Genomic DNA, 23,954 nt, shown 5'->3' on the forward strand with positions numbered 1-23,954 from the left:
GAAATCTGATTGGACGACGGAAAAACGACTCCTGTCTCCTCTCCAAGCGGTCGCGCGAATTTTCATTTTCTGAGTGCCATGCGTAATGAAATGGCGAGTAGAAGAAAAACAGGAGTCGTCAGACGAAAAAAAACAAACAGACGCAATTCAGATGTAGCATATCCAGAAATCAAGTATGTTGGTTGTTCCGCTGAGTGACACACAGGGGGCGTTAGTAATTTAGACCATCTCCATGTAGACGAGAATGCCATCCTCCTCCTAGGCCTAGGCTAGGCTTGCCGTTCTTACCTACCTATTTTTTTAAACTAAGCCAGGCCCTAGGCTAGCTCCCCCGCCAGTGTTTAGCCAGCGCCTCACAAAAAGTTGGAGGGCGCCTAGCTAAGAAGGGCAGAGCAAGGCCTAGTCTAGCGTATCCCTTACTCAGTAGACTACAGAGTCCACCTCCTGGGCAGCGAGCCGATGCAGCTGTGTCTTCTGCCTAGTTCTAAGTTAGGCTTATTATGACACAGTGTCAGTGGTAACTGGCTGGTAAATAATAATAATATTATTAAATAAAAAATAAATTTTTGTAATGCATTCTGCCATTTATGTTATCTTTTAGGCTTTGTTTGACAACAATTTTCCAGATTGTCATTCTTTTTATTTTCCATTGTCATCACGTTGACAAATTATTGTTAGTTATCGTTTGATAAGGGCATATGAGGGCGGGGACTTAAAAATAGCTATTAATTTTATTATTTGGCATTAGAGAAGTATCTGCCGTGGATATTGGTGCTTTACAAATTACTGTTGATTGATTGATTGATCTAAAACAAACCATGTCAGATATTCTATATTTTCTATTTTAGGATGCGATTCTTCCCAGAATCAATTCATGTTGATGTTGAATTCAAAGAACTGTCCCATGATCTTGGTGTAGAATTACTTCAACCTGGTGCATCTGATGATGAGGACTCTTCTACTACCTCAAAGGTTATTTTTATTCTAATCTTTTTCTTAGATTGATTTTATGTGAATATAAGTCAACTCGACCCTTCATTAACTTCGGACTGTATCAACTGGCTCTTTGCCAGCTTGGGGTCCTTAACCAACTCAGGCCAAATGGGCTGAATTAGTTACGGCTCGTGTTGACGTAGGGCTACTGAGTGGTCTAGGGCTGAAATTGTTTATGAGCCAAGTGGGCCAAATTGGTTTGGTCTGAGTTTAACAGGCGGTATTGGTATCCAATCGATTTTTACATATATTGTAATTTATGCTGGATCATAATCATACAATATGTTATACCACAACCATTGCCATAAAAATTTTGATTGCATGACAATGAAAGCTACACCAGCAGCAGAACACATAGACTTTATTAAGGGAATTGGGACAAATGGTTTGGTATTTTACTTCCAAAATATTTTTAATTATGGTATTGAAAATCTCCGTATAGAGGCTTAGGGGGGATTTTACACCATGACCCAGGGATTGACAGGAAAGCGTTTCGCTAAGCTAGTTCCTCTCTAATTTTAAACTTTTGTTTATTCTTATTTTAGATAAATTCACCAGCAAGTAGTCATGTAAATCTGTATGATATGACAACGCCCTCTCCCGTCCGAGGATTTCCAGTCCACAAGCATACCGATTATTGCTGTAGTTGCCAGCAAGTCAAAGAACTGCAGCCTTCTAAGGAACCCTTCCAGTCACTGACCAATGAAGTGATTTTGTCAGTTTTTCAGTGGCTGCCATTATCATCTCTCTTAAGTTGTGCCAGGGTGTGTAAAAGGTGGAAGATGTTAGCGTAAGTATGAAAGCTGTAAAAATTCAAGGGTTCTTAATCAGAGCCATTCTATCTATACAATTAAATTGCATGTTTAAATAATGTATTCTCTATTCAAATTTAAGGGCCTTGGTCAATTGAAAATCAAAAATAGTTATAAAAGAAATAAATAGGTATGATTAGAGTTGTTAATTTTAATAAATTGTTTTGCATGACCGAATAAACAAATGCGGTAAAATGTCTTTCATGGAGCTTGAGGTGTTTATGTCCTGCTTATTTAGGAAAATTTATCAGTTTTGTACTAAAATAAACTTATTCTAGGACCATACTCAATAGATTAAAGGATTATAAAGGCCACAGTCAGTAATTAGAATTTGACTGATAATGTGAGCATGGATGTGAGCTACAGCATTATAGCAGAAAGTTTGGATAAAAATGAACATTGATTGTTTATCTAGAATTGCAGCACATGTCTTTCATTAACATCCTGATTGGATGAATTTTATTCATTGTCTGAGAAGTTATTGTTGGAACATGATTAGAGCATAGGCCGTTAAAAAATACAGTATTAGATTATTGCCTCTACCCTATTTTAAACATTTTTTTATATTTTATAGATATGATGACAGTTTATGGAGGCAGATTAATCTAACCAGGTTCCATTTTCCACCGGGAACTCTGGGTAAAGTACTAGAAAGAGGTTGTACTGCTGTGAAGCTTGCCCAGGCAAGTGTTAATGGTCCGTTAGGGCATAGTGAATCACCAAAGATACAATCGCTGCGAAGAGGAACTCGTAAACGAAGACAGTATGAATTTTAGTTTGTTTTTATATAAATGCAGTATTCAGTATAAGCCTATGCTCAAGTAAAGGCCACCCCTGATTTAGGTATCTGAGTATACATCGTGGGTATAATTGCAACAAATTTGATTGCAGTTGGACTGTTGAAGTCCTTCTGATGACAGGCTTGCTTTGAAGTTAGAAATATAGTTAGAAATTATATATGGTACCTGTCCTGGAGAAAACAAGCTGAATGAAGTGATTATTTTTTTGTTTTACAAGATTTAATTGTCTGGTATTGTCCTAATGCAACCAACTGCCTAACCATCTCCAGTCCACTTAAGATTATACTTAGAAATATATGGTAATAAAAAATGTTTACTGTATTATATTTTCTTGACACCAGGGCTAAAAAATTAAGATGATTTGAACAATTTCTATTATTAATATTTTAGCTATTCTATCTAATTAGTTATTTGATGTTGAAATTGTTGTGTTACTATTACTTTATTCTTTATTATATGTTTACAATACTATTCATGTTTTTTTTTATATGTGTACCGTATGTTTTAATTTGTATATGTAGATGTGGAGAATATATTACAATTTAAGTAATATATTGTCATTTGTACTAACTTCAATGGTTTGTTACTCTAGCTCTCAACAGGTAACTCCTTCACAACTTGCAATAGAATACCTAGACCTGTCCATCTGTAAAATAGACGATGATCTTTTATACGATTTGTTAACTCGCTGCCATAAACTACGCAAACTAAGCCTGGAAAGTTGCCAGGTAAACAAGGATGTTTTATCAGCAATCGGTAATCTTTCTGTCAACACTTTGGAGGATCTGAACCTGTGTATGTGCACTGGCATCACACAGAATGCAATTAATCAACTCCTTGTTTGCTGTAAAAGGTAAATTTTGATAATGGTAATAAAAAAGGTATTAATTAATAAGAGTGGTTTCTATTCATCTCATTAAACAAATTTCTGTTTCTCAAGGGGTCAATTCTTGTACGATCTGTTGCTGAGAAGGGCACTTTTGAAGGGCATTTTTTTAAACTACTCCAATCACACTGATCATGTTTATTATAAGAATGTTGTTTTATTATTGTTATTATTATTTATTATTCATACAGTTTGAATTCACTGAATCTGGCCTGGTGTGACTTGAAATCAGCATCTTGTATCAACTCAGTGGTCAGCTGGTCATCTGACACATTAAAGAACCTCAACATAAGTGGCTATCGGAATCACATGACTGATGATGGTATGTTTAATTTATTCAAACTATTATAAATTATAAATGTTTTATTTTATGTAGAAGGCAGCATTCTAGCCTTCATATGTAGTACTGTACTCTGAGTACTTGCCGTATATTATTTTCTACATTCACCACTCATTCTATTGTTTATGAAGATTGAAACTTGTTCAAATACCAGCCTTTAGATACATGCTTACATGTGGATACATAGACCAATCCATTTACAGAGATTATTATCCATCTTCAGATGCATATAATAGCTGGGGATGTCTGGTGGAGTATCTGCTACAAATGGAAATACTGTATTAGCATTATAGGACCAGTGACGTATCTTTAGGAGAGGGTGGGGGTTGCATGCCCCTCCAAAAATTACTTGTGCCCTCCCTAAAAATCATGGTCAAGTAGTTAAAAATTTATCTTATTTTGCGAGTTAGCTCCTCCTCAACTGATCGTTGAGCCTGCATTGTATATGGTTTCTAAAGATTTGTATTTGAGGCATGCCATCCCAAAACCGGCATAGTGTTGCTAAATGTTAAACTGTGTAATCAGCAAAATAATGTGGCAGTATTGTATACTTTAACACACAGAAGCTGTAATTCCTTTACTCATAATTTTGTTTATTTGTTCTTTATACTGGGTTTCCTCTTCAGTAACAAATTACTGTTCTCCCAGAGGGCCCAGTTTGGAATTAGTAATTCTAATAAATGTTAAGTTATCATTTTAAAGCTTATAATGTGGAGAATGTTAAACAAAGTCAATTTTCTTGTTTTGGTCACTGATGTTGGTTTTGCCATGGCAAGCCCCATTTGGTTTATATAACTTCAAGAGTCATTTTTTTATGTAGAAGTGAAGCTTCTTGTACAGAATTTTCCAAACTTAGTTGATCTTGATCTCAGCGATTCCAGCATCACCAAAGATTCCGTGCACTTGATTGCAAGCTTCCTAAAGAAACTAAGGCATGTCTCACTCAGCCGTTGCTATGGTATTGAGCAGTATTCACTTGTGTAAGTCACACTTATTCATGTGCATTAAATTATTATTGGTTAAATCATTGTCTCTTACTTTTTACTTTATAGTGCCCTTTAGATAAGACTTTTTATATATGTTGCTTCTAAACCTGCTGCCTGACGATAATGGTAATTTTGAAGTATTGTAGGCATATTAGCACCCTGTTTGATTAATAGATTAAAATATACAGACTACTGTAGAAACATTTCAACTAACAATTTTTTTTTGTTTTGAATAGTAAACTTGGTTGTCTGAAGGATCTACAAGCGATAGAAGTGTTTGGTACAATAAGCGAGGCAGCGCTGAAGTCCATGAATATCCTTCTGCCTCACATTCGCTTCAATTCTTGCCCCTTCTCAGCAATTGCACGTCCAACAACACGTACGGTACGCAAGAATTACATATGGAATGTAAAGTGCTGGGACTAAGCCATACTTAAGTTGATCATATTTAGAAAGACCAGTGTTGATTGTAGAGGTAATAACATACATCTCACATCAAGAACAGTTTATTGTTTATTTTATAATTTTAAAAGTTTGAATTGTTACAGTATTAGGTACACCTCATTTAATTTTAAGTTCGGCATTGGTGTTTAATCTTTAATAACTGAATATATGCTCACATGACTGCTCCCTGCTTAAACCATGCCTTCAAAATTGCCTTTAAATCAATGCTAAGGAACCAACTTGGGAACGATGTGTATAAGAGACAGCTTTTATACGATTTGTTAACTCGCTGCCATAAACTACGCAAACTAAGCCTGGAAAGTTGCCAGGTAAACAAGTATATTTCACTCCAATAATGCAATTCTTGATCCTCAGTCCTAATAAAGTACAGCAAATTGTTAAAACTAATTGTTTTTTTTTTTATTTTAAACACATTACTAGGATGCATTAAGCAAATGCCAAGGACATTAGTAATGTAAAGGCCAACTCAGACAGCATTGTACGACACAGCCCGATGTAATTTTTTCCGTCGGTGGCATTTTGTAGGTCGTTGTGTGAATATTAAACACTACTAATACCTATATGATGCGACTATCCCCAACGCAAAACTAGCATTTAACTCACACAGACCTAATGCGACAACAAATCATACAACACTGTCAGAGATGGCCTTAATATAAACAGTTTTGAAATCTTAAGGCAATAATGAAGTTATGAAGTTTACAGAACATTTTATGTTGTTTTTATCAATGAACACTATTAGCAGCTGTTTAATTTGTGAAACCTTTAGAATAGTAAATGTTAAGAATACTAAAATATAACTAATAAAAATTTAAGAAAACTTTCCTTTTGCATGATATACCTCATGTAAAATGGACACTAAAATGCATTAGACTAGTTCAACATCCAGTACAGTACACAATCAGTACTAACTAAAGTTCCTATACTGTATTTCATATATACTGTATTCTTAGAAACAGAATAATTTGTCACAAATGTATGTTATACAGTTCTGTATAGAAAAGTTTTTACAATAAATGGATGAGACCATACAATTTCATATTAGGTTTCTTGTTGATGTTGTTTGACATTGTACTGTACAGCATTAGACCAGCTTAAGGAAGGTGCAGAATTAAACTTTTGTCATTCCTTGCATCTTTGAAAAACTCATGTAAAGCCACAGTTACAATGGAGAAATGAGCAATTTTAGTGAAATAAATCTTTCCTACTGCATGGTAGTTGCTGAATGCCAGGCTTTCAAAAATCAGTAATGTATTTCTTCTTCAAATGTGGAACCAAATCGCAAGGTCATAATTAATCATTTAACAAATAGAAATTTAAATCTGCACCATCCCTGTACAGTTGAACCCCTTAAATTGGGATGCCCCTATTTAAGGGGGAACTTTTTCGGCCACAAACTGAGGGAATGTATATCTTTGTAACACTACGGCCAATCCCTATTCAGGGGACACTTTATTTGGTCCCAAAGGTATCCCTATAATACTGATTCTGCTGTAATATTTTTTTAGATTATATCAAGTATGAGTAGCTTTGAAGAAAATATTTTAACAACAATGAACAAAATTACACTAATTCTACATTACATGTAGGATTAAAGCTTGATGGTTAAGATGCTTGCAAGGGTCCTGAGTTATATCGGGACTTAGTAATGTAAGTTGCAGATCGCAGCTTGAAGATATTGATAATTAAATACCGGATGAAAAACCGGGCTTTGCATAATACCATTTTACCCCGAAAAAGACACTGGCTATTCAATTATTGAATTTTGGAAGCACAAAAGCAGCACCAATTTACTTTGCCGCTTGGTAGAAATAATGAGTAAAATAAATGTAAAGAAATAAGTTAGATGTTTATGTCTCCCTGTCTTGGTTCAGTATTTAGTATAATTTACACCTTCTGTAATATTTTTTTACATTATATCAAGTATGAGTAGCTTTGAAGAAAATATTTTAACAACAATGAACAAAATTACACTAATTCTACATTACATGTAGGATTGAAGCTTGATGGTTAAGATGCTTGCAAGGGTCCCCGAGTTATATCGGGACTTAGTAATGTAAGTTGCAGATCGCAGCTTGAAGATATTGATAATTAAATACCCGATGAAAAACCTGGCTTTGCATAATACCATTTTTCCCTGAAAAAGACACTGGCTATTCAATTATTGAATTTTGGAAGCACAAAAGCAGCACCAATTTACTTTGCCGCTTGGTAGAAATAATGAGTAAAATAAATGTAAAGAAATAAGTTAGATGTTTATGTCTCCCTGTATTGGTTCAGTATTTAGTATAATTTACACCTTCTATACAGGAGACAGGAATATATTTTCTCGATAATATTTCAGTTCCTTAATGCTTTCTTTGATGTCATCTAATGCTCGATGTGCAGCCATTTTTGTGGGAGCACTGCAGAACACATTTGGATACCAACGCCTTTAGGATGAAGAAAAAAATACATTGTTAGTGCATATTTGAACATGAAAACACAGCAAATAAAGGTACTGTACTGTGATCAATTTAAAGACTACTTGAATTTGTAAATATAGATGTTACCTGCAAAGTTCTTTGACCGTACTGACATCTACTATACGATAGTGAAGGTGATACATAAATTGTTTCATGTACTTCTCCAGAAACATCTTGTCCACATGTACTGTGTTACCAGCAAGTGGGCATTTCCCAGGGGGCGTATGCTGCCGTATAAACCCTAACATCTGATATTCGGCATTCTCCAAGGTAACTGTGCTGTTACGAACTTCCTCTGTTAAGCCTGACTTCCCATGATGTTCTTTGCACCAGTCATTCATATTGGCTAGGATTTCATCTGATTGGTGAATAATTAGGTTTGGACCCTGCAACAACAACATGTGACATTATGTCATTACAATCTGTTTTGTTCATTTGATCCAGCATACTGACACCAACAGTGGAAGGCAGCAGCGCTATATAAATACTTGACCATTCACCGTTAAATACAGTATTATACAGCAGGCTATATAAATTGCATTATAAAAATTATAGATATCCCATTGGAAATAAAATAGAATATTTAATTAATTTATATCAAAAATTGATGAGTGTATACAATACAAACAAGCCTAAATTATAATTGCTGACACCCTGGCCTGGATTGCTGCTATATATATATATATATAAGTAATAAGTTGCCAGGTATATATTTATTTAATAGTGAGCAAACGTTTTCGGTTATCAACCTTTGTCAAGCTGAAGAAAAATATGATGAGAGCAATATATATATAATAAATCGAACTCTGCCACCTCATTGGTGCATTCCAAAGTTTTTTAACTATGTGTGTGACTGAGATTGTATTTATTGTATGTACAGCTAGGGCCTATAGGCTAGTTAGTAGGGCCTAAAATAGTAACATTTTTAAGTCATAGTTTTATATTATATTATTATTAGCCTAGGCCTAATAAATATATCAAGAAAATAAGGTGGGTGCTCCCAGAAAATAGTGCTACTCTACTGTCCTACCTCGGCAACAATATTAAGAGCATCATCTGTAACAAGGCAGGCCATTTCTATTATTTGACAGGTGTCGACATCTAGCCCTGTCATTTCTAGATCCACCCAGACCAACCGGTTACTCATCGTGTTCGTGGTAGGCCTACGTCTTTTTCTATCCGTACTGCTCCTGTCACTGATTGCAACGTTGCTCAAATGCCGTCCGTCCGCCATGTTTCGCCAAATCAATGTTTTGACAAAACAATTTATAGATGATTTACGCAACAACGCATACGATCGGACACTTGTACAAATCATTGACTATCTAAAAATGTCATATTTAACGATTTAACTCAACTTCTTATGTTCTGTTACGACTTGTGTGTAAATATGATCTGTTTACTATCAAGATCCAAGATCAAGATGTTCATTCATAACAACAATGGCGCGGTTTTCTTGTGTATATAGATAGGTGGCGCACTTTACTGTGAAAGTACAGTGGGGGCAGCATGTTGATGATGCATGCACCAGCGGGGATTTTGGAAATTGGAAACTAGGTTTTTGGTTATTTCTAGGCTAAGCCTAGAGGGTGAAAGTTCATAATTTATCGTACAAACCATTATGGGTCTGTCACCACATTGGTTTATGAAGGAGGTATTGCAATTATAAACATTTTCCGACATCTAATCCAGTATTTAAGCTAGGCCTAGAATAGAGAGCCCCTCCACATGGCATAGATAGGACTCTAGGGCCCCAAGCCTAGGCCTACTTTAGACTACTACAAACAAGTACACTTGGCCCAGGCGAAGTCTTAGGCCTAGCTAGATTTGTTGACATGCTAGACTAGGCTAGCCACGGTGGTTAGAGGCAAGTGTGCTCACGAACGGTCATGTCTATTTACGTCTTGAAGATGAGCTAGTTTACTAGCCTACGTCCTGAATTTATGTGGAGATGATGAAGAAGCGAGCCTGCCTTTCAATTACAAAGTGACGTCGTGGGTTCAGTCCACTTCCTGTCAAGTGGGAATTTGTTCTCACTATAAAAAAAAAACCTTCAACTAATGAGCATCATTACATTTATATGAGTTAACCTAAGCTGTGCAATAAGGCATCTTGTGTGTATTGTTTTCATACTGTAAATGTATTTTAATCGCACAGATGATACCTCAAAAACTATCTCAAATTTGCACAGAAAGTAGGTGCGCACAATCGTAACTGCTGCATTTAGTACATTGGTTTATTAGGATTAGGTCATATTAAGATTAGATCAAAGCCTAATTTTTGGCAAAATCTGCACGGAAATCGGCCCTTATTCCAAGATGAGCGGACGGATAATTCTAAGCCAAATTTTTGTGTGGAGGATACAGGATATTCCCCACGCAGGCCTTACTATACAGTCTGGTATTGTTTGTGGAAGGGATTGCCACTTAAAATATGAATTGATTATTGGCTGATGTGCCAAAGAAAATTAAAGTAGGCCTATGTCTAGTTAGGCCTAGGCTAGTGCCAGTTGCCTCTATCAACAAGGAATACTTTGCCAAGTACTCTGCATTTACAATTTATTAAAAGAAAATGTATTCCAGTGCTGACTATCGTGGGACTGTAAATTGTAATGAAGATATGATACAATGCTTCCTCAATCGCGTTGAGTAAAATTTTTCATAGCCATGCTGCTCTCTTTTCTCTCAACTAGATAAACTACTTCACACTTTAATTGTCGCTCTTTACAGGACTTCCTGTGGCGGAGTTTAGCTAGTTTAGCATGGATTGCCATGTTGATGCCTTTTTTCACCACAACGCACAGCCTCTTGTTGTCATTCAACCCTCTACATCCTGTCTCATGGCTCACAGGTAAATCTAAGTGTAATACTGAATAAGCATAATAGGATACACACTACACTATGGATATTCTTACGACATGCCATAAGTGCATTAACAAACAAGACTGAAGTTTAAGGTTACGGTCAAGCCAGCTCCACAAATCAACACCTCCGATTTTAATGTAGAATCCATGAATTATGACATTTATCATCCTAAATATATTCAAGAATACATGAGGCATCTGTAGGCCTGCTTTATATCTTTTATTTGAGGTTGAAACTAACGTTTAAATCTGAACATTTAATATTATTTGTGAACAAATGTTGAACATCTTTCTGTTAAAACATTTAATTGGTTTTTTTACAATGAAGTTGTCAACTTCCAGTGAAACATTGAAACAACTTTTTCTACAAATTTTCTGTAACCTTTTTCTCATAGACATTTTTATTGATCTAAATATTTTTGATATTGCAGAATGGTTTTCTTTCGTATTTTCCTTCAAAATGTTGGGGATGGTAACAATTCTTGCTTTCTCAAGTTTGTTCATCACATTTCTTAATGTCAGACACACTACAGGAAGGTGGCTGTCTCTTAATGCATTTTTAATTATTTTTCATTCATTCCAAACACATTGATTTTCATTCATTTATATCATATTCATTCATTTGAATCATTTTTATTCCATCATATTCATATTTTATTTAAGTTTAGCCACATGAGTCAAGGATTACCAAATATGATAGTGATTTATCATTATTTTCTTATCTTCATTTATTTTGTAATTACTGAATATTCATTCATTTTTATAAATGTTCATTAAGCAATACAGTTTAACTTGCCTAAGTCGACTTCGCCTAATTTCTAAGTCTAATTATTTTACATCCATAATTTACATCCATAATTAACAATCTGTAAGTCAAATTTTATCCAAGTCAAACAATTTTTCAGTGGCAATTGGGATTTTGATAGAGTATTATATTTCCCTACAGTTATTCCTGTAGTACGAAGAAACCGATTGTCATACATAGCGGACCTAGTTGATCCTTTTCACGCTCTACAGGTTATGGCTGTTACACTGTCTGCAGCCCTCACAGCCTGGTCCATGACAGCACAAATGGGAAATGAGTACAGCACATTTACCAGGAGTTGCTCAGGAATAAAAGCCCTCTGTTTAAATGAGAAGCACTTCTTAATCATTATTCATGCTGGTTTTATTGTAAGTTTGAATTATTCATGTTTATTGTTTATGTTTTATTTTTAATAACCAAACGAAAATTGTTTAGGAACATTAAACAAATGGGAGTGAACATGTGGGGCTTGCAATGGCAAAACTAATGTCAGTGACCAAAACAAGAAACTTGCCTTTTTAATATATTCATATTCTCCACGTTATAAGCCTTAATTTAAATGATAGGTAATTTACTATAATCAATTTACTATTGCCAAAGTAAAAGAGTAAAAGTATTACAACTTCTATGTTTCATCCTAAAGTATACAATACTTCCACATTCTTATGCTAATTACTCAGTTTAACATTTAGTGAGAGTAAGCTGGTTTTCAGATGACAAGCCTCTTATTGTTCATATTTGTGTGTGATATGAATCTTGTTGCCCATATATTGGTGGGATATAACATCATCATATAGGCAAGTCTTACAAAACTGTTTTATAAAATTTGCTAGTTTGGACTGACCATTATTATATAACACTGACATTGATTTAATGATTCATTGCAGGGTTTAATTTTTGCAGTACAGTTCTTTCTACAGCATGATTATATTATGGCTTTCAGTCCTGTTCAGGTATGTATAATATTCAAGATTTAAATATATAAAACGACTATGTATAGTTTTTTTTTTTTTTTATTTGTAGCTTTTACATATGTTTGATTTTTTTTATAAGCATGAACTAACAAAAATATTCCACTAATTTAATATACATATATCTTGATTTGTTTTTCATTTACTGGAACATAACAGCAGCTGAAATTTTTCAAGGTTCGAGATTTCATATATCCAAGCCTGATTCAGTGTGGAGTTGCTTCAATGAAAAGAACGGTTTACTTCTATATTTTATACTTTTTAATGGGTAAGATATATCATTAAAATAACTGTTGAATGCAGGTCTCCCTCCAAGTAAAGATCACTTTTGGGACCTGGGTTTCCATGGTCTTTAGCAGCTTTGGTCTCTCATTAGAATAATAAAAATAAAAGAAATTAGTTAATTTGGGACCTCAGAATAATGGTCTTTAATTGGAGGTGGTCCTTAATTGGAGGGGTCTTTCATTGGAGGGAGAACTGTACTAGGAAAAAATCAGGATGTAAAATTTATTATGATTTACCATATATGGCTTGCTATGCCAAAAACAGCATCAGTAACCAAAAGAAGAAAATTGACTTTTTAAATATTCATATTCTCAAAATTATAAATAATAAATTTAATAATAATAATAATAATAATAATAATAATAATAATAATAAAAATGGTTGACTTATATAGCTCATATTGTTAAGCCCTCTATGCGCTTCACATTATCATTACCCCGGTCATTGGATTAACAGCCTATGGAACACAAACTCAGCTCCCTGGGGGAGTATTCCATAACGTTGCAGCAGCTACACCAGCGCATTTACTGGTAATCGACTTATAGTAAGATATACAATACTGCCATATTCTTATGCTAATAACTCAGTCAAACATTTAGCAAAAGTATGCTGGTTTTAGGATGGCAAACCTCATGTGCTGAAATGATAATTTGTTTATACTTTGTTACTGTAAATAGGAGGCTTGTTAAAATCTTGGATACTGACCACCTTCAAACTCCATGGAACCGTTGATGCACCATTAAACTCTTTACAAGGCTTCCTGGAGTTTTCGTTGCTATGGAAACTGTGGCTTGTGGCAACTCTCTTTACTTTTATTTGGAAGCTGGGAATATATTTATTTAAAGTATATCACTCAGAGGTAAGAATATTGTTTATATTTACAGTACATAATATTATAGTTTTTGTAGGTCCTTTTTGTTGTTGGCTGTTTATGTTTTGGATGTCTTTGTTATTTTTATGTTATGCAATAAAAATAGACATTTCCACTGACAATGCAAGTTTTGATAAAACAAAGCTACACACGTCTTAAGATTTTTACATTTTCATTCAATGTGAATTTGAACTTACCAACTTACAAACATTAAATTGTGCTAAATGGTGTAGAGTTTAGTATAGTTTTATTTAGTGGGAGGGGTAAAATTTGAATTATCAGCAAAGGAGGGGAGGGAAGAAGGGATTAATTTAAGCTGTTTTGAGTTGGTTTTAAGTTTTAGTCATTGTTTTTAATTATGATGTGTCTTGTTATCATTTATTTATTTGTTATTTTATTTAGTTTTGTATTTTGGACACATCTTTGTTTTACAAAGTGTTCCACTGATGTAAATGTCCAAATAAATATTTTTAAAAATATAATCACTAATCTATTTTTGGAAAGAGACAGGTCCTATACCTTTGCTATTGACACTTCTTATGCTGATCAGTTGGAGAGGTGCCTGCATTCTGTAATGTCTCCAAGAGCGCCCCCTTTGGTACGTCACCTTGCCTTTTTAGATCTTAGTATTCTGTCCAGATATTCATTGAAACGACGAACAGAGGTGTTTGCACTTAGCCAACCAGGTAATACTACTATTTTATCATTTTTATAATGTAATTTAAATATCTAACATATGTAATGCCATTTTTTTTTTTTTTATCTAAAGGCATGGAGATCAACAAGAATATTGAAATAGGCTGTACATTTGAAGATTAAAAAAACATACAATATTAACAAAAATCTGACTTTCTAAATTTTCCTTTGGGAACATTTTCAATACATTGATGATATACGCTATTGCATCAGACCCAATCACAGAAGGGAAATTGAGGATACAGTACTTACATTACAGATTTACAGATGTGTAAGGGCAAATGCGAGCTCACCATATTCAGTGCATAAACTGACTGGACTTTTATTGATTTGATTGTGGTAAGTTAAAAAAAAAATAATGATATATATAATCACAAATCTCGTTTTCTTTAAGGTCATCATAGTCACAACTGGAACCGTATTTTAGCAGAATGTTTATCAGCTGTGTTTTGCCTGACCAATCACCTTTCCGCTCACACACGTAGGAAGATGGTAGTAGGAGCTGTGGGTAGTAATGGTACCAACAACCACAAAGCCAAGTCTGCAGATATACAAGGTAGGGATTGATCCAATGAACCTGGTACAGGAAGCCAATGATTAAGGCTACCTGTCCGATAACCATTCAGATATGGCTCCCTATCTACATAACAAAATCTTTTAAGCAGTTATCACATATATTAAAATCAAAACAATTCGTTCTTCTGTACATACTAGCTAATTGTCCTGTGATTGGTTTTTACTCATAAGCCTGTTGCCCATGTAGATTCATCTACCTACCTACCTCACAGCTCTAAATATTATACCCTACTACACCATTGTAATTCAGCAAATTTTAGAATATTTAACAATCGCAATGCTAAAGACAAACTCTTCTGAAGACAACTCCAATCCTTAAGCAAGTCACTTGTTAGAAATATAATAGAATAAAATTTCTAAAATTGTTATTAAACTTCAAACAAATATCATCCTTATGATATAAATTTCACATGTTTTGTGTACTTGCCTCCTATATAATTTAATATGAATGGTTGTATCATTTGTTCTATCTTCTGCATGTAGATGTTCAGACACCCCAGACTCCACGCCATCGAGAGTTTGTACAGTCAATAGGACCAAGCATAGGCCAAGTGCAGTCCCCATATTCATCATTCAGTCAGGAGCAATTAAGTCCTCAAAGACCCATCCCTCCTCCAGTTCACCAGCAGAACAGTCAGCCTAAGAAGCAACGGGGACCAATGCCTTGTAAGAATAATACAGTTTGGGTAGCTCTCATACCTATCATTTGCATTTTTATGACCTATAATACATTAGAATATTTCATCTTAAAAAGGCTAAATAACAAAATGAGCCAATTTGTGATAAGTATGCCAGACCAACTTGTTATATCCAAGAATATATAAGTCACTTTTTGACGAAAATGCGATTTCAGCATTTCTTAAAGTTTATACAGTAATGGTACATGACAGCAGATGTTATCAATCCTGACAGGATTAGAGTAGACAATAGAGGGCGTCACCTATGTTTCATTCCAGCTCAATCAGCCATATCAATCATGTTTTCACCATGATCAAAGTAAATGTCAATTGGTTTACCTAGATTTTCTAGTGTACTTATAACATTAATAGATATTTCCTTCCTTTATAGTACTTTACTCAATCAGTCGGCTTTGATTAAATTTTTTTTCTATTGACAAATCCTCAACAAATTTTTAAGCCTTATTGCAATTTTTTAGATGTGAAACGTTGGTTTGAAACCATTGCAGCCAGATGGATTGAATCTATGAGGAACTTCCATGTTGTGGTGTACTTAAGCAAACCATTTCCAGATTCTGAACAAGGAATGATCTTCCGTGAAAGCCAGCTTCAGCAGTGGGCTCTGGAAGGTATGCTAATCACCACCTTTTTAAAGAAAACATTCTTATGTGACATGGCCTCGGTGGCACAGGGCCCCACTTTTTGGCAGAAAATATATAATTTCTATGCAAATTTTTGTATGATCGGCTTCCTTGCAATTCATATTTCTATTCATCTTACTAGTGCCCCCCTCCCCCCACTCCACATTGAAAAATGTTCAGCCAGCCCTGTGTGGTTATCAGTTAATAGTATTAATGCCAATTACAGCATGAACAGGAAATTATATTTGATACCCTACACTAGAATGAGTGAATGACCAGTGATTTGAACTTCTTTTTCTAATGACTAAACCTTCAACATAGTGAATTGCATTACATTATTTTATTTATTTAAGAGGGCCACCTAATATCAGCTGGGTCAACCTCAATAAATACTGTATAGTAATAAAAATAATATGGTCTGGCTGTATGGGTTTGTTTTTGTAGGATCAAATCCAATTGTGGTCAATATGCTTTTGTTATGTAGTCTATACACTTTTTCTCATCCATAGGTACAGTATGATAATATCTCTACTTTCACTTTTTTTATCAGGGTTGTCAAATCTAGCGGTGGCTTCATATGATGAAGATACGTATGGGGTTGTGCAACAGTCATTACCAGAAATAATCTCAGCAATGCTTGCCCTTCATGTGGTAAGTGCAGAAGAGTTATATTGATTCATTTCATAGGAATCATTTTCGCTGTCTACATCAAAGCTTGTGTTAAACATGTCAATGATTTTTTTTTTGGGCTGGTGCTGGGAGCAGACGGCATCCTCTACACCACCCTCTAGGATCAATTACTGTATGCAAGCTAGTCTCTAAAAGGCTACATTAGAGACAGTGGTTCTAATTGGGAACCAAGCTCAGGACCAATGACATGGATCTTGTCGAGAAGAGAAATACAGTATATCATTTGGGGGCTCCAGCACAGATATGACAGCAGTATTCAAAACCAAGTCTAATGAAATATACCACATTTTGTGGGGAAAGAACGTGGTGTAAAGAATATGCGAATATTTTTTTAAATGATTGTTCTTACTCATATTGTCAGAATAAGTGTTTGTTGTGCTGACTGGGATTCTAGCATATTTAAGTAAAAATACAGAATGCTTACAGCATGTTGTCTGCTATGTTAACCACCAAATAACAGTTCCATTGATGAATATAAATTTATGTATTTATCATATTAATTAACATGTTATCCCTTTCTTTAGGCCATGAGTAAGTATTCTAAACTCAGTCAAAGCCCGAGCTCAATCCATACTAAAAGCGCTTCATCACGACAAGATAGTGCAGTACACAAGCTACAGGCTGCTCTACAGGAAACACTGACGACATCAATTCACCGTATAGTTGCGAAGTTTAGACATCACCTGAAGTAAGTAATATCAAGTATGTATAATACATACTCCGAGTATCGAAATGCCCGCCATCGTGTCGTGATTCAATATTTCAACATTAATAATGTCATCATCAGGACACAGTGGCATGCATTTCGATACTCGGAGTGTGTATTATACTGTCTTATCTAAGATTAATCAGTGAACCTTTCAGTTATATCAAGTATCTGTAGGAAATTGAGCATTATTACCTCTGGTCACTGGATAACATACAATGGCAAACCAGCACAAAGTGCAACCTTCTCTGCTCCCTGGTGAGTATGCCTAGTCATGCTCCTTTTGCCTTTATATGTTATTCAATGACCAGAGGTAATAATAATAATGCTCAGCGCCTTTGATCATATAATTTGGAATTGGCGCTATATAGATATTAAATTATTATTATTATTATTATTATTATTATTATTATTGATGAATTATTTATTGTTCTTATTTTCAGAGGTGTTCAACTCTCAACTGAAGATGAACGGAGACTTTCACAGTTCATCAACTACATAGAATAAGTTTGTATAAGTTAACTGAAAGATTTAAAAATGTCTTTACTATAATCATGATGTATATACAGCATGCATGTTAAACATGTATTTTCATTATTGGCGAAATTGATAATGAAGTTGGTTTTTCTATTGTCATATTAAATGTTGGTGAGAAAATTACCTTTGTTTTATTTTCGTTCTTTAATTTTTGATGTGATTAATTCTCAACAAGCCATCAAGGCAACAGTAGGAAATACACAGCACCGACAATCTTGTAATTCTTGATGCTCACATTTTATTCACTTAAAAATATAAGTTGACATGATCATAATAATAATGATAATTAAAAAACAATGATTTAACTCGTGTAGCTGTTGAAAGAAAGGTTATAGTAAACATTTATTCAACTTAAGCAGGTTACTACTAAAAGAAAAAAAAGTACATTTATTGGTTTAATTGAAGAGAGGTAAACGTTGGGTTAGTGTTTTAATGGAACATAAAACATAAGCCTGTCAGCTTTTGCAGGGTAAATATAACTAACTCTTTCAACTGACCGTAATGCTTCACTGCAATAAGTGAAGATCATTAGGGAAAGTAAACCACGCCCTCTATGTCAAGGAAAAGTTAAAATTATTTTTGTAACAGGCTCACTTCATCAAGTAGTGTACACATTAACAATAACAATATATATTATACCAGTGTTCAACGACACAGTCACGCGTAATGTGTAAGTCTATTCTAATTATTTTATTTACACCTTTTATAATTACTTTATAATAACCCGTGTACCACTTCGTCAAACAAATACTGCTCCTATTCTCCTACCGTAACAGACTTTAGTTATTAATTGTAAATAGTCTCTTAATAAACATATTTTTAGCTATTTTGATTCGAATACAATATTTTCCACCCCCGATTATTCTTATCGTAATTTTGACAGATCCATTTCAAGGGTGTGTGGATTAATGAGAGCATCACAATAATTATTCTGTACACCTGAGGAGAAAACACTTAAATTGCACTTGTATTTAATTCAATTCAGTTCACAAGGTTTACATGAAGATAGCACTTAAGGTATAGGAAGTTTAGAATAAAAGAAAATCATATAACATTTAAATAATAAACCAGATGGAACTTGTAGCCATATATAGAACTCTGGCCATCTAATCACATGCGACATTAGTGCTATGTCAAAATTTGTGATGTCAGACACGTTAAAAATAATGATAGAAATTCAGACTTACTAGCATGTGGATTCACCACATTGCTTTTGTGGTCAAGACGTTTGTCATAAATGTTAAACTTCCCAGTCTCTCGGTAGAGGCTGGGTGTTCTTAACCGATCTCTGACCGTCTATCGCATGCCACATTAGTGATATTAAAATACACATACAGCAGGTACTTTTTTATATAGGTGGTAAAGAAAACATTAAATGGACGTGTTATATAGGTGGTGTATATATAGGGCAAAACATCATTCCTATATTTTTACTATTTTTTCCCATACATAGCACACACACACACACACACACACACACAGCAATGCTGAAATAGATATACTAAGCAAAATGGAGGAAGTCATGTAATTCCACCAACTAGAGAACAGACATGAAAAAATAATTTCAAATAAACAAAAAAAAAAATATAGGCCTACCTCATGAATATAAAAATATATTATATAGAGTATTCTGTCAATAAATTAAAATAAAATATATCGTATGGTAGTGAAATGTATATTTTGAGTAATCTCTTTAAAAATCGTTATGTTCTAAGATAATTGCAAAATAATGGTAATAATTAACATTATTAAAACAATTTATAAAAAATGAATAATAATTAAGAAATTAAACTGTACCAAAATAGACAATCGAGAACATACATATATCGAAGGACAGCAATAAACCAGTCTACTAAGCCCCGCTCCTGGATATTGTTGCTAGACATAAACGTACATAATATATTGTGTGGGCATGCACGTACTCTGGCCCTTGTTCTTCTTTTCTTTTTTTGGCTTGACTGACACTCGGGAAACATCCAGAGATGGAATATGGTTGAGAAACCAACAAACCTACTAATTTCATATTGATAAAAGTCCACTTTCATTGACAATATAACTTACATTGTCTCTTCATCTTCCAATTATTATTTCATTTTTGTATCTTTGTATATTTGTGGTAATAAATATGATATGCAAAATATGTCGTGCTTATCCTAAGTCTAAAATCATTTTGTAAATAGTAGCTGTTTTCTCCCTCCAGATCCAACATAATGAATATGCTTTAGATTTCCTAACATTCAAGGTGTGTAGGCCTACTTCAATATGATGTGAAGAAGATAGCAATACCGACTAGAAGGGCAATACCAGCCATCGCGAAATTGATTACACGAATATAAATCGTTGCACGACTTAATTCGAAGCCTTTGCCGGATTCTTGAACCAGAGGCACTTTTTCCGAAATTTCTCTTCCTGTTTCCATTTCCAAAAACATATCTTCTTTTGATTTAAGTTCATTAAGGTTTCCGTCAAGAGCTTCTGATTTGATAATGCTCAGTCTTTCCTGACTCTAATAGCAGAGATGAAATTAAATTATATATATGATTGAACAAAGAATAAGAATGTACTCATATAGTTTTTAAATATAAGTGTCTTCAGGACAGGGAACATACATTGCTAAATTGAATATGTGATTGATTCAAAGTGAGCCATTTCAATAAAAAAAAAAGGATGCTTACAAACGTTTAGGTCTAAAACAGACGGGTGTAGTTGTGTAGGCCTACATTAGATTTCATTTAAATATGTTTTGTTTCGATAGTCAAAAAATATTGAAAAATACTAAATATTCTCACCAAAGTAGCTTCCCTGTCCCAGTCGATAGTGAGCGTGTAAGTGAAAAGGCATATAGCCTGCGATCCATTCCCAAGGCACAGACCAATCCACATACCTATAAAAAATTAAATTATTATTATTATTAAAAATTAAATTATTATTATTATTATTATTATTATTATTATTATTATATAACCTTAATAATGGTATGGTATTTGCTATCATACTAAAATCCGTCATATCGAGTTCACGATGGATGATAGGCGATAGGGGCGATATGCCCTAGACGAGATAGGCCTACAATAGGCGACAGGCGCTGGACGATAAATGATAGATGACAGACAATAGATAATATGATAATAAATAATAAATACAGTAATGACATCATTAATATAAATACTAATGTCCGTAAGCACCAGGCGCGGGAAGTTGTTACGTGGGTGTGAAACGCGTCCCACGTGCGTACCTTTGATTGTAATTGGCTCTGTACATAAATAGAGTACAGTAATGGCATTATAATGGCCTTTAAATATAGGGGAACGGCGTCAAGTAATACTAACCCATGGCTTTCATTCTGCGAAACATAACCAGGTAAACACACACCGGCAAACCAATGAAATAGTAGCTTATAAAGGCTATCAATGCTCCAGCACCCTGCCGACCACATCCCTGTAAGGCACCCTTCGCTACATTCTGGTCAAAAATAAAACATTCACATACATTCTTTTTAATTTTCTTTCCTTTAGGCACATGGCCTAGGATTACCAATAGCGACTTAATCACTGTCCTATTATAGAAGGCAATCCCTTCAAATGATGAACATAAACACATGATGCTTTACATATACCCACGGTGGCGCAGCGCCTCCCTCTCCCCCCACCCCTTGTCGGAGAGAAAAACCACAATTCGTCGGGGAGAAAAAAAATGTATATGTATTTTCTACATATTAGTAAATTCCAAAATTGATTAAATAAGCCTTCGAACACTTTCGAGCGATTTTGAGCGACGCCCGACAACGCCCACTTTTTTTTCCGTCAGGGCACCAGCAGCCACTGCCTACCCTGCCTTGGGGCCAGTCGCACAATTACTGTTCTGTGACAAAATAATCATTTTGTCGACAGAAAGACACATTTCGTCGACAAAATGACTATTCTATTTCAAAATATCAGCTCGTCTGTCGACAAATGGATGATTGACAGAAGAACTTTTCACTTTCAAAGAAAAGCCATTTTGTCGACAAAAGAGTTCGACAAAATTGCCAATGTGTCACAGGACAGTTCTGACAACAAAGGAAGTTATTTTTTTACAAAATAGTCCTGTTGACCTCAGTTTGACGTTCCAGAAAATTAATCTATACGAAAAGTATGGCAAGGAAAAAAGGTATTATTTTGCTATCGAATGCTACAAATATCAAATTTCGCATGATATTAAATCCCCCAAATTACACAACAGGGATCTATAATACCTCGAACTGCTCTAACTCTTTCCAATACAATTTATATATATCATTATGGAATAGTATTATCTTCGTTTATAAATTAGTAATTAATAATTGCCATCTTGTTATTCTAAAAAATTATTTCCACCAGAGTGCGCCCAATTCATGACCCTATTGATATGTATAGTCCTTCTATTCAGTACCGGTACTGATTTTGACTATTTTTACAATAGTAAATTTTTGTTTTGTTTATGGTGTTACCAAATATTAGGACCTAAATGTAAGTCTACTATTATACACTTAAAATAGATCAGTTATTGACAGACATTGATAATCTAGTTGCACCAGTTAACCATGAATGTTAATAGGAGAGTTATAAATAAGAGATATTAAATAACCTAGATAAGAGAAGAATGGTCTCTCTCGCTCCAAGCTAAATCACATAAGACCCCAAATACACGATGGAAATGGGCCAATGACTGTACCGTCGATTTGTTCTCTTAGGCCTAATTCTAGTCCGTCTTGTGCCGTCAATCAGATCAATCAACCCATGATTTCTCCCTGAGAATAGTAGTGTCAAAGTCGTCGACATGTGCCTTAAGTGACCAGTGTCGGTGCTATGGGTACAGCCTCCACCGTCGGGGGAGGCTTTGCACCCCACAGACCGTTTGCTCATTGAAGGCATTGTGTTGGTTACGCTACGACCGTCACAATTCCAAGCAAGTTGGTTTGGAGGTTTTGCTAGGCAGTGATCTGGAATCGGTTTTGTTACAGGTGGAAGTGAGTTCCAAAGTTTCCGTGCAAGAAATAAAATGAGTGTTGGTTGGTTTTGACAACTTTTAAGCGGGAGTGGTGCGAGTAGATATAACGTGATATCAGAGAGATAGCCAGGGGCAAAGTTTTTGATGCATTTATGTACAAGGAGGAAGGTTACTGTACTTTGTTTTTGGATTGTGCGACAATTTCACAACTTCCCATGCCCAGATATGGCACACTTCCATTTTTTAATGCAAAATTCTTGGAGTGCGAGCCCGTACTTCTCCTATCTAGGTTTTTGTCATTGGAAATAGTAATTATATATACCGTAAATGATCAGATAAGCAACTTTCTCGAATATTCTGAATAAACTTTGATGCGCTTAATCAAGAAAACATATTGCCCTACCAACATGCCTTATTACTTATTGCTTTGAGGTTTCGTGTCAACTGGGCACTTTAAAAATTAAACAACAATTTCTCATGAATTTAAAAAAAAATCAAACAGATAGGTATAAGTGAACATCGTACCATTTAAGCTTTCCAATAATTTGTAACTTGTAAGCACCGCTCTTAAATAAGCATGTGTCTTAAAGTTAACGAAGTATCCAAAGTGATATAGCGCAGCGACGATTATTCTGTCATTTACGGTAGATGGAATCAAATGATTATTATCATTATCAAGAAACTGGTGCACATGCGTAGTAAAAGAAAAAATATTAACCACAAAATATAATACATACGCTTGTCAGGTCACTTATCTCAAAAATGACTAATATAGGAACAATATTTGCAATTGATGCAACAACTGTTCTGTTAAATGGGATGATAAAGATGAAATGTAAACAAATATTTTTTTGACTGAATTTCTAAATCAATTTTTCTCTATTATACAAAAAAGAAATGTATATATATATAGGGCTATAT

General features: G+C 34.5%; 4 protein-coding genes across 6 annotated transcripts in view; 2 read left to right on the forward strand and 2 right to left on the reverse strand.

Annotated features, from left to right (window-relative positions):
• The first annotated feature begins 6 nt into the window (after nucleotides 1-6).
• On the forward strand, nucleotides 7-5,516 carry LOC117116994 (S-phase kinase-associated protein 2-like). 2 transcript variants are annotated; one of them, XM_033261162.1, is made up of 8 exons: nucleotides 7-173; nucleotides 849-972; nucleotides 1,539-1,783; nucleotides 2,380-2,568; nucleotides 3,198-3,458; nucleotides 3,683-3,813; nucleotides 4,652-4,811; nucleotides 5,054-5,516. In XM_033261162.1, the coding sequence occupies exons 1-8, from the start codon at nucleotides 79-81 to the stop codon at nucleotides 5,241-5,243; spliced, it is 1,395 nt and encodes a 464-aa protein (XP_033117053.1). In that variant the 5' UTR covers nucleotides 7-78; the 3' UTR covers nucleotides 5,244-5,516. The 2 variants fall into 2 exon arrangements, with proteins under 2 accessions (XP_033117053.1, XP_033117055.1); XM_033261164.1 differs by lacking the exon at nucleotides 7-173 and adding an exon at nucleotides 228-528.
• Nucleotides 5,517-5,659: 143 nt separating this feature from the next.
• Nucleotides 5,660-9,158, reverse strand: LOC117117024 (oligoribonuclease, mitochondrial-like). The gene is made up of 4 exons (XM_033261201.1): nucleotides 8,778-9,158; nucleotides 7,835-8,133; nucleotides 7,582-7,714; nucleotides 5,660-7,175 (listed from the first exon to the last, which is right to left on the reverse strand). The coding sequence occupies exons 1-3, from the start codon at nucleotides 9,063-9,065 to the stop codon at nucleotides 7,585-7,587; spliced, it is 717 nt and encodes a 238-aa protein (XP_033117092.1). The 5' UTR covers nucleotides 9,066-9,158; the 3' UTR covers nucleotides 5,660-7,175; nucleotides 7,582-7,584.
• Nucleotides 9,159-9,272: 114 nt separating this feature from the next.
• LOC117117026 (nucleoporin NDC1-like) lies at nucleotides 9,273-18,188 on the forward strand. Of its 2 annotated transcripts, none has more exons than XM_033261203.1 (14): nucleotides 9,273-9,401; nucleotides 10,477-10,597; nucleotides 11,042-11,143; nucleotides 11,557-11,783; nucleotides 12,303-12,368; nucleotides 12,546-12,654; nucleotides 13,349-13,530; nucleotides 14,054-14,228; nucleotides 14,633-14,794; nucleotides 15,298-15,480; nucleotides 15,971-16,120; nucleotides 16,683-16,783; nucleotides 17,347-17,510; nucleotides 17,972-18,188. In XM_033261203.1, exons 1-14 carry the CDS (start codon nucleotides 9,369-9,371, stop codon nucleotides 18,033-18,035), a joined length of 1,839 nt encoding a protein of 612 aa, XP_033117094.1. In that variant the 5' UTR covers nucleotides 9,273-9,368; the 3' UTR covers nucleotides 18,036-18,188. The 2 variants fall into 2 exon arrangements, with proteins under 2 accessions (XP_033117094.1, XP_033117095.1); XM_033261204.1 differs by having other exon boundaries at nucleotides 12,549-12,654.
• A 1,363-nt stretch (nucleotides 18,189-19,551) lies between these two features.
• The window catches only part of LOC117117005 (multidrug and toxin extrusion protein 1-like), a 13,744-nt gene continuing 9,341 nt past the window's right edge, over nucleotides 19,552-23,954 (reverse strand). Inside the window, exons 5-8 of the mRNA XM_033261176.1 lie at nucleotides 23,771-23,840; nucleotides 21,395-21,527; nucleotides 20,855-20,949; nucleotides 19,552-20,571 (exon numbers count right to left, since the gene is read on the reverse strand). Of these exons, the coding sequence (XP_033117067.1) occupies nucleotides 20,323-20,571; nucleotides 20,855-20,949; nucleotides 21,395-21,527; nucleotides 23,771-23,840 (547 nt within the window). The 3' untranslated portion in view covers nucleotides 19,552-20,322. The remainder of the gene's footprint in view (nucleotides 20,572-20,854; nucleotides 20,950-21,394; nucleotides 21,528-23,770; nucleotides 23,841-23,954) is intronic.

The sequence above is a fragment of the Anneissia japonica genome, unplaced genomic scaffold, assembly GCF_011630105.1.
Source record: "Anneissia japonica isolate Jap-2015-1 unplaced genomic scaffold, ASM1163010v1 scaffold287720_len810639_cov167, whole genome shotgun sequence".
In the NCBI taxonomy this organism is placed as follows: Eukaryota; Metazoa; Echinodermata; class Crinoidea; order Comatulida; family Comatulidae; genus Anneissia; species Anneissia japonica.